The sequence below is a fragment of the Cebus imitator genome, unplaced genomic scaffold (genome assembly GCF_001604975.1).
Source record: "Cebus imitator isolate Cc_AM_T3 unplaced genomic scaffold, Cebus_imitator-1.0 Scaffold241, whole genome shotgun sequence".
NCBI lineage: Eukaryota > Metazoa > Chordata > Mammalia > Primates > Cebidae > Cebus > Cebus imitator.
The window spans coordinates 1001908-1012315 of record NW_016107556.1 but is presented as its reverse complement, the minus strand read 5'-3'; the positions used below and the strand labels follow the sequence as shown (position 1 = coordinate 1012315).

Genomic DNA, 10408 nt, shown 5'->3' with positions numbered 1-10408 from the left:
AAAAAAAAAAAAAAAAAAAACTTTACGGAGTAAAGGGCATGGAAGCAGCTTCTTAGTAAAAAAAACTAGTTTGTTGACTTTAATCCTGGAACTGCCCCAACTAAGTAATCAAACAATGACACTGCCCCAATTATGAAAGCAGACACCTTGATTTCAGAATGGCATAACATAAATTTGGGATGGTTTTATCTGACTTAATTCTCCTTCTCAGCTCAGTCACCTTGCCCCCACCCACCTTTTTTTTTTTTGAAAGAGAGTCTCGCTTTGTTGCCCAGGCTGGAGTGCAATGGCATGATCTTGGCTCACTGAAATCCCTGCCTCCTGGGTTCAAGCAATTCTCCTGCCTCAGCCTTCTGAGTAGCTGGGATTACAGGCATGTGCCACCACATCCAAGCAGTTTTGTGTTTTTAGTAGAGATGAGGTTTCGCCATGTTGGCCAGGCTAGTCTTGAACTCCTGACCTCAGATGATCTGCCCACCTCATTCTCCCAAAGTGCTAGGATTACAGGCGTGAGCCACTGTGCCCAGCCAGCTGGCCCTTTTATATTGGAAACAGAGAAATCATACCAAAGATATCTGGTCCCAAAGCACTGCAGATATGGGATGGACACCCAAAGAACTGTATATCCACACCATTATATCACAAAGTACTGATTGGCATGCCATTGAATGTATTATTGATTAGCTCCAAATGGAACACTTTGGCTATGTGGCACTAACTGTGGCCATGGTTACTTCCAGGATAGTTAGGATGATGTTCTTCGGGTTATGCTTAAGCATAGAGTCAAGTAGTTCATACTTTGCCAAAGCCTGCAAATTTTCCTTATTTATGAACTCACTGGGTTCATTCTGTGTTCCATTGGTATAATCATTTAGCTTCCATCTTCATACCACAACTGGGTGCTGAGGATGTTACTTGGCATGTAGAGGTCTTAATCAATTATACCCAAAAGATAGCTACATGGGTATTCCATTATTAAACAATAAAGTTACTCTTAAGGAAAAGACTATATTGCAAAACCACATGGCTTTTGATATACTCGCCAAAGCCCAGGGAGGAACCCTCACCATCATAAAAACTGTATTTTATGTCTGTAACCCAGATAAATCAGATAACATCACTATATTAATGGATAATATGAAAGCTTTTGGATCCAACACCTCTTTAAATGATTGGCTAAGCAGCTAGTTTGGATCTTGTGGACTTGGTGGCAAAAGCTGTTGCTTATTCTAGGAATCATAATCATTTGTTGTTTTGCCTTGTTTTTGTCTGCACTGCTCTTATACTGCCACTGCGCCTGGCAATTAGTCAAATTTTAAAATAAAGTTAAACTTTTTTTCTTTACAAATTTACACATGAAAAGCAAGTACAGTGGTTCTTGAACATGATTGTGTGACAGACTGTAGCTTGCCAGAAATAGGTTCCTCTCATGAGAATTCACCGCCCTCCACACACAGCCATCCACTTTCTTCTTCAGTAGGGACTGACACCAGGGCAACTGTATTTTCCTAAATATCTTAGGAAAGTAGTTCAAAACCTAAATATATCTTGGTGAGAATAAAACTTGGCAAAGACTCATCATAAATCCTTAAACACAGAGTTTTGTAATATAAGAATTTATATATAAATCCTTAAACATAGAGTTTTGTAATATAAGAGAATCCATCTTTGTCTGCGGAATTATTAATAATGAAATACGTTCTTAGAGACCCAAAGACTGAAGTCATACCACTTCTTCTTAATCTTTTAATTATTTATAGGACAGGCATGGGGACACACCCTTATAGTCCCAGCTACTCAGGAGGCTAAGGCAGGAGCATCATTTTAGCCCAGGAGTGCAAGGGTGTAGTGTGCTGATAGTACTTGTGGATAACCACTGCACTCAGCCTGGGCAACACAGCAAGACCCCATCACCAGTTAAAAAAAATGAGATCAACATTATTTATTGTTACTTAGGCATAAAATAAATATTAAGCACTTATTACATGCCAGAGTCTATTATGTCTGCTGCAGGTATTGGCTGTCATAGAGTTATAACTAACAGGAAACCAAATAATTACGTAGTATAATTTTAAGTGGTGATAAGCACAATTGTTTCCCCCAAGCCACACCCTTCATTTATAACTCTTCAGACAATGTTTCTTTAAAAAAATTATTGATTTAAAAAAACTTTTGTTTTGAGCCAAGGTCTCCCTCTGTTGCCTACTCTGGAGTGCAGTGGTGAGGTCTCGGCTCACTGCAGCTTCCATCTCCTGGGTTCAAGCGATCCTCCCACCTCAGCCTTCCGAGTAGCTGGGACCATAGGCGCGCGCCACCACGCCGGGCTGTTGTTTCAACACTAAGGTGTAAGCCCCCAGATCTCCGTTCTCTCTGCAGGACTCTCATGCTAAGGTTCAAGGATCCATTAATTTCCTTTTCTTTCCTTGACTCCTTTCGCCTCTGCAGTTTTATTACCTCCTCCATTTTTTTTTAAACGGAGTCTCGCTCTGTCATCCATGCTGGAGTGCAGTGGCGCGAACTTGGCTCACTGCAACCTCCACCCGTTCAAGCGATCCTCCTGCGTCAGCCTCCTGAGTAGCAGGGACTACAGGCCCGTGCCACCACACCCACCTAATTTTTGTACGTTTAGTAGAGGCAGTGTTTCACAAGAGATCGCTTGACTCGTGACCCGCCCTCCTCGGTCTCCCAAAGTGCTGGGATTACAGGGGTGAGCCGCCGCGCGCGGCCTCCTCCCATTTTTAAACAAAGGCAGGCTTAAAAAGGCAGGGAATAGGCCAGGCGCGGTGGCTCACTCTTATAATCCTAGCACTTTGGGAGGCTGAGGTGGGTAGATCACCTGAGGTCAGGAGTTCAAGACCAGCCTGGCCATCAGGGTGAAACCCCATTTTTTTTTTTTTTTTTAATATTAAAGAAAAAAAGAAAAAAAAAAGGCAGGGAATAAACACCCCCAACTCTCGGCTCGGGAACTCCTCCTTTACTCCCGCGGCGGGCCACGCCTCTTGTAGGCCCGGAAGTTTACCCCTTCCTGCCGCAGGATTCACCGGAAGCGCTCTAGGGAGGCCCGGAGCTCTGCGCCTGCCCAGCCCGCAGTGCGTTCTGGGAAAGTCGCTGGACCAGCCCTTTTGTTTCCAGGCTGAGCGTTGCGTTCGGTTTCCCGAGGGTCTTCTGAGTCACCGCGGCTCGGGGGTTTGGGTTCCCAGGTCTCTACAGGAAGGCCTCTTCGTACCTCTTTTTTTGCCTCGCGCGGGGGTCCTCCCACCGCTGGCCGACGTCGCCTGCATGTCCGGGGTGCGCGCAGTGCGGATCAGCATCGAATCGGCCTGCGAGAAGCAGGTCCAGGAGGTGGGACTGGATGGCACCGAGACGTACCTGCAGCCGCTGTCCATGTCGCAGAATCTGGCGCGTCTGGCCCAGCGGATAGACTTCAGCCAGGGTTCGGGCTCCGAGGAGGAGGAGGCAGCGGGGGCCGAGGGCGACGCACAGGACTGGGCGGGCGCCGGATCGAGCGCAGACCAGGACGACGAGGAAGGTAAGGCCTGCATCTATTGCCCGAGTCCGCCGGGTTGGGTCCCAGCGCCCGCCAGGGTGGCGGCCATTTGGCCTGTCCCGCGAAGGGGAGCTGCTGTGCATGCGAGAACTTCCAGTGTCCCTCAAGCGGAAGGGTCATGTTTTTGTTATTGCCAGACAAATTAGGACACAACTTGACGCCATACTCCTGCGAGTCTCCTTGAGTGGGAGCGTTTGAGACACTGTCACACGGTGAAATGTTTAAAAAAATACTTCTCTGTAGAGCCCCTTTAATGTGACACACTTAGTGGCTAAGAGCCCTAGATCGGGACTCTGCCCCTTGCTGGCTCTGTGACCTTGGGCGAGTTACTTTGCATCGTTGTGCAGTGTGGATGATGATAGTAGCACCTACTGAAAAGAGGTCTGTGTTGACTGGAATGTGTATCAAGGTCCCAGAGGTAGGCGACGCCAGATCCCGTAGAGCCCAGTAGGCCAGGATAAGCATTTGACTTGTGTTAGGACAACTGAAAGCTTTTGCAGGATAGGTAGAGACATGATTTTGTTAAAGGTTACTGTAGATGCTTTGCGGTAAATGAATTATAGGGAAAGCAAAACTGGAAGAGAAGGAGGAGGCTGGTTAGGAGGGAAGTGAAGAAACAATGAGTGGGTTCTCATTATTGTCAAGGATTTTTGAAAAAAAAAAAAATCACAATTCTTAGTTTAGTTATGTAGCAGACCCGGTATAAATGGGAATTTAAAGATGTTATCTCAGACCAGTGGTGTTAGGATAATTAGGGGTTCATTTGCGAAAGAAGGTAAATACTGCTTTATACATCACACAAAAATTATTTCCACAGTAATTTTTGAGGATTGAGATGCCAAATGAAGAAAGAAAAACAAAGTGTTAGAAGAAATAATGTAAGAATAGTTGTATTATTCTGGGAATATATCCTCTTAATTTAGGACATAACAGGACAGGCACGGTTGCTCACACCTGTAGTCCCAACACTGGGAGACCAAGGTGGAAGCATCACTTGAGCCCAGGAGTTCAAGACCAGCCTGGGCAACATAGGGAGCTCCTGTCTCTACAAATTTAAAAAAATTTAGCTGGGCATGGTGGTGCACATCTCTGGTCCTAGCCACTAGGGAGACTGAGGGAGGAGGATGGATTGAGCCAGTGAGGTCGAGGCTCCAGTGAGCTGTATGATTGTGCCACTGCACTCCAGCCTGGGTAACAGAACAAGAACCTAACACACACACACCCTTACCTTACAAAGGATAGATATATTAATTACAGAAAAATTAAAAATAATGGGAAAAGATGTCATAAAGTAAGAAGATAAATGACAGACTGGGAGACGTTCTACACATACAACACAAGTTTAGCTGATATCTTCCATATTCAAAAAGTTTCTTCATACTGAAAAAAAAAAATGATGATAGGTTGAAAAACTAGGCCAAAGTTATAAACAGCTTATAGAGGAGAGACTTCAGATACCGAGAAACAAAATGTAGACTCCATCTCATTAGTAGGGACTGGGAAATTAAAACATTATTAAGATACTCTTTTTCATGTACAAAATTGACAGAAATTGAAAAGATTATTAATATTCAGGGTTAGGAATGTGAACTGGTGGTGTTTTTGAAAGACAATTTGGCAGTTTAGTATCTGCGAAAATTTAATTTTAACTTTTTGTTTGTTTTTTGAGAAGGAGTCTCACTCTGTCGCCCAGGCTGGAATGCAGTGGTGTGATCTCAGCTTCTGGATTCAAGCGATTCTTCCACCTCAGCTTCCCTAGTATCTGGGACTATAGGCGTGTACCACCATGACTGGCTAATTTTTGTGTTTTTAGTAGAGATAGGGTTTCGCCACGTTGGCCAGGCTGGTCTTAAACACCTGATCTCAGGTGATCCACCTGGCATCGGCCTCCCAAAGTGCTGAGATTATGGGTCTGAGCCAGTGCGCCCAGCCGAAACTTTTAAATGTATATTTCCTTTGATTCACTATTACCCCAGCAAAAAATTTAACCTGCAGAAAAAGGTGCACATATGTAGGGTATATGTTCAAGGTGTTTATCACTGCTAGCATTGTTGGAAGCAATCTACACGTCCATTAAATACAGACGGTTAAACGTATCATATATCTTATGTTCCAGAATGTCATACAGTATTAAAAGAATTAAGTAGATTAATAAGTGCTAACATGGAAGTGTCTCTAGGACATGTTAAGTGGGGGCGGGGGAAAAGCAAGTAATAGAAAATTGGAAATAGATGTATGTAAGTGCATAGAAAATCCTTTGAAAGGGCACACTCCATCTCTTAATAGTGGTTACTTCTCAGGAGGGGAGAGAATAAAGGGTGGGGAATGAAGGACAACTTTCACTTTTTACACTCTAATTCTTTATCATGTGAACTCTTTATAGCGAATGTTCATGTATTTAATAACAATACTTTTTTTTAATGGTTAAAAGGAAGATATGCTTATAGTGGCTGGAATTACAGGTCATTTTTGTTTTGTATTTTTCCGTATTTTGGAAATTGTGTACAATTGTAAATTCAAGTTCTAAAAACTGTAAGAAGATTATTAAAAAGGTTTACATAAATTTAAAAAGATATTTGAGTCTATCACATTGTAATGATAAATTTAACCTGTGGAAATAGATACCATATTCTTTTTGTGATTGTAGGAATGCTAATGTGAATGTTAACAGATTCAAGAAAGGGTGGACGGGAAGGGATAAACAAGAGAACAATTTAAAATTAAATTCATTATTTCTCCTTTTAGTACTTTTTAAACTTAAGTGAGCTGTCTTCCATTCAGTGTAATGAATACTTCTGTTTTTTTTGTTTGTTTCTCTCTTTAGGGTTGGTAAAATTTCAACCTTCCCTTTGGCCTTGGGACTCCGTGAGGAACAATTTGAGAAGTGCCCTGACAGAGATGTGTGTTCTCTATGATGTTCTCAGTATTGTTAGAGATAAAAAATTTATGACTCTTGATCCTGTCTCTCAGGATGCACTTCCTCCAAAACAGGTATTTGTGGACTTTAATTGAATAATAACATTTTACTTATTAAGTTCCAGGATCCTTTTTTGGCTTTGTGCCTATTATTCTATTTTTCTTTCTCGCAAAATTAAGTCCAGATGAAGATTTAAAGACTAGCTGGTCTAAAACAAAGCCATACAACTGCATCTCCTTTATTTTTTTTTATTATGTATCTTTGACCCTTGGAAGAGTTAAGTTTCATTAAGAATCTGATACTTTGAAGGTTGCCAAATCTTGGCTGGGTATGGTGGCTCACCCCTATAATCCCAGCACTTTGGGAGGCCGAGGCGGTTGGATTACGAGGTCAGGAGATCAAGAGCAGCCTGGCCAACACAGTGAAGCCCCATCTCTACTAAAAGATACAAAAAAATTAGCTGGGCATGTGGCATGTGCCTGTAGTCCCACCTACACGGGAGGCTGAGGCAGGAGAATTGCTTCCACCCGGAAGGTGGAGGTTGCAGTGAGCCGAGATGGTGCCATTGCTTTCCAGCTTGGGCAACAGAGTGAGACTTCATCTCAAAAAAAAAAAAAAAGTTACCAAATTTTAACAAATTCTTACAGCCTGGGTCCTTGGTCTGTGATATATTACACAAAAATGTGATGATATAATGGCTTTGGAATCTGATAGACCTGGATTCAAATCCTGCTTCTGCCTTCATTAAATGTGTGACCTTAAATTTAGCAAGCAAGTTATTTTCTGTAAGTCCTTGTTTTTTCTTTTTTCTTTTTTTTTTTTTTGAGACAGNTTTTTTGAGACAGAGTTTCATTCTTGTTACCCAGGCTGGAGTGCAATGGTGCGATCTCGGCTCACCGCAACCTCCGCCTCCTAGGTTCAGGCAATTATCCTGCCTCAGCCTCCTGACTAGCTGGGATTACAGGCACGCGCCACCATGCCCAGCTAATTTTTTGTATTTTTAATAGAGACGGGGCTTCACCATGTTGACCAGGATGGTCTCGATCTCTTGACCTCGTGATCCACCCGCCTCGGCCTCCCAAAGTGCTGGGATTACAGGCTTGAGCCACCGCGCCCGGCAGTCCTTGTTTTTTCATCTAATCCTTCCTTCCTTTTTTTTTAAGGGGATGGATTAGAAAAATTAGGCCAAATTATGGAGAATATTGAGAGCTGGGAAAAATTGCTGATATTTCATAAACAGTATATTCAGTTTTTGAACATTTGAAGATGAAAGAGAAGCTGCAGAAAGATGAGTTGGTGAATAAAGAGTCTGAAAACATTGAGGCTACTTGGATCCTTAAGGAAAAAAAGTGTCAAGACCATGACCAAATTTGTCATGGAGAGGAAGTAATGACTGTTAGAATCCATTTGTAAATAAAATTAATTGAATAGAATTACATAGTAATAGTTTGAGAATCTAGAAACATTGTGCTGGGGGACTAATAGAATTCCCTAAATATGCTTTCTTCATTTTACAGAGAGAAAATTAAGGCCTAAAGAGGTTTGGAATATGTTCAGATTGCTGTCAAGCCAATAGTTAGAGCCAACACTAGAACTCCAGCACCTGACTTATGGTCTTAGTGCGTTTTCTACTGTTCTGTGCTTTTCTCAGAAAGGAGTCTCCAGGAATTTCTTAAGATCTCCAGGAACTCTTTGATTTACATTCCCTAATACGATCAAAAGATTATTTTGATGTTTTTATGAAGCTTTGTGATTTTTGACTCATACAGCCAGAAAACTTTCTTTTATTAAACTGGTTGGTAAAATACACAAATTATGGTGATGTGGATATTTATGTATGCGTATATGATACATAGATTTTGATTTCTGATCAGTTTTCTAAAAAATTAGGATTCAGTTAAGTACATTTAATAACAATGGCAGGGCGTGGTGGCTTACACCTGTAATACTAACACTTTGGGGAGCTGAAGCAGGGGGCCAGGAGCTTGAGACTATCCTAGGCAACATAGCGAGACTCCGTCTCTCCAAAAAAAAAAAAAAAAAAGCCAGGTTTGGTGGTGTGAAACTGGAGTCCCAGCTTTTCAGGAGGCTGAAGCCAGAGGATTGCTTGAGCCAGGAGGTCAAGGATATGGTGAGCCAAGATGATTCTACTACACTGTAGCCTGGGCGACAGAACAAGATTCCATCTCAAAAAAAAAAAACCAGTTAATGCTGGGTGATTTCATTCTTAATTCCAAAAGCACTTTAACAGCTATGGTAAGATACAAAATATGGTAGCTACAAAATACAGGATAATTTTACAGTTAGACTCATTGGAGTCATTCATTCATTAAGTCAAATTAAATCAATGTGCCAGATGTTCTAGAGTTTGTGGATATAGTGGTTTCTGCCATCATGTAGGTTACATTGAAGCAGAGATTATAGATGTTAATCAGAAGTATAATGAGTGCCAAAAAGGTGATTTATATATAAAACTGTATGCGTGTATGTACAGAATGGGGGTGGCAATATATAAGGAGAGGAATGGCAGTATATAAATAGGGGACCTTAACAGCCTGGACAGAGTTGATGCAATGGTAAGTCTTGACTAGAGGCCTTTGTAGTGTTTTTGGTTTAACATAAGTTAAGCTTTGAGTGAGGTGAACAAAGAAATTGGTTAAGGTTATTATTTTATAAAAACCATTTTATGTGTCATTTCCCCTCCTTTTTGCTTTTCTTTCACTTCTACATTTTATTATTGATAAAATGTGTAATTTTAGAGTCATTTGAAAATCATGGAGAACTGCATGTTTGGATTGTTTTTGATAGAATCCTCAGACGTTGCAGCTGATGTCCAAAAAGAAGTCACTTGCTGGAGCAGCACAAATCCTATTGAAGGGAGCAGAAAGACTGACTAAATCAGTTACTGAAAACCAAGAAAACAAGCTACAAAGAGACTTCAATTCTGAGCTTTTGCGATTACGGCAGCACTGGAAACTTCGAAAAGTTGGAGATAAAATTCTTGGAGATCTGAGCTACAGAAGTGCAGGTATAAATAATTGTTAAAAACTATGCTTTGTGACCAGGTGTGGTGGCTCATGCCTATAATCCCAGCACTTTGGGAGGCTGAGGCAGGTGGATCACTTGAGGCCAGGAGTTCAAAATGAGCCTGGGCAACATGGTGAAACCGCATGTCTACCAGAAATACAAAAAATTAGCCAGATGTGGTAATGTGACCTGTAATCCCAACTACTTGGGAGGCTGAGGCACAAGAATTGCTTGAACCCAGAAGTGGAGGTTGCAGTAAGCCAAATTGCACCATTGTACTCCAGCCTGGGGGGCAGAGCGAGCCTCCATCTCAAAAAAAAAAAATTACACTTTCTCTGTAAGTATAATGTTAAACGTCCTTCTGTAATATGTTATTTCTCAGCTACATGTTAAAGTTTCGAAATTTTAATTTTTGTTCATATAAGCCAAAACCATTTTTATCAGAGCCTTATAATAAATAGCCTGGTTTCTATTTCTAAACCTTTTAGATACTCTTAACAGAGAGTTCAAAGATGGGGTTTATGTGCTGGCACATCTTGAGGCATAATTGACTTTTTAGTTAGAAATGAGGTAGAACTAGACTCCTCAATCAAGGCCTTGCCTGTAACCCTTAAAAACTGAACATGGCTATGCACAGTGGCGCACACCTGTAATCTTAGCACTTTGCGAGGCTGAGGTGGGCAGATTGCTTGAACTCAGGAATTCGATACCAGCCTGGGCAACATGGCAAAACCTCGTCTCTACATAAAATACAAAAATTAGTCGAGGCTGCAGTGAGCCGAGATTGCACCATTGCACACCAGCCTGGGCTATAGACCCAGACCTTGTCTCCAAAAAAAAAAAGAAAAACCTGGACGTGTTGCAAGTGTTCTTCTGAGAATTTAAAAACACACACACACCCCGCCACACACACATAC

The 10408-nt window shown here is 41.8% G+C and overlaps 1 protein-coding gene across 1 annotated transcript in view; it reads left to right on the top strand.

Moving 5' to 3' along the window:
- The first annotated feature begins 3039 nt into the window (after positions 1–3039).
- Positions 3040–10408, top strand: part of MED17 (mediator complex subunit 17) — a 27644-nt gene continuing 20275 nt past the window's right edge. The window contains exons 1-3 of the mRNA XM_017498416.2: positions 3040–3529; positions 6372–6538; positions 9273–9492. Coding sequence (XP_017353905.1) covers positions 3280–3529; positions 6372–6538; positions 9273–9492 — 637 coding nt within the window. The 5' untranslated portion in view covers positions 3040–3279. The remainder of the gene's footprint in view (positions 3530–6371; positions 6539–9272; positions 9493–10408) is intronic.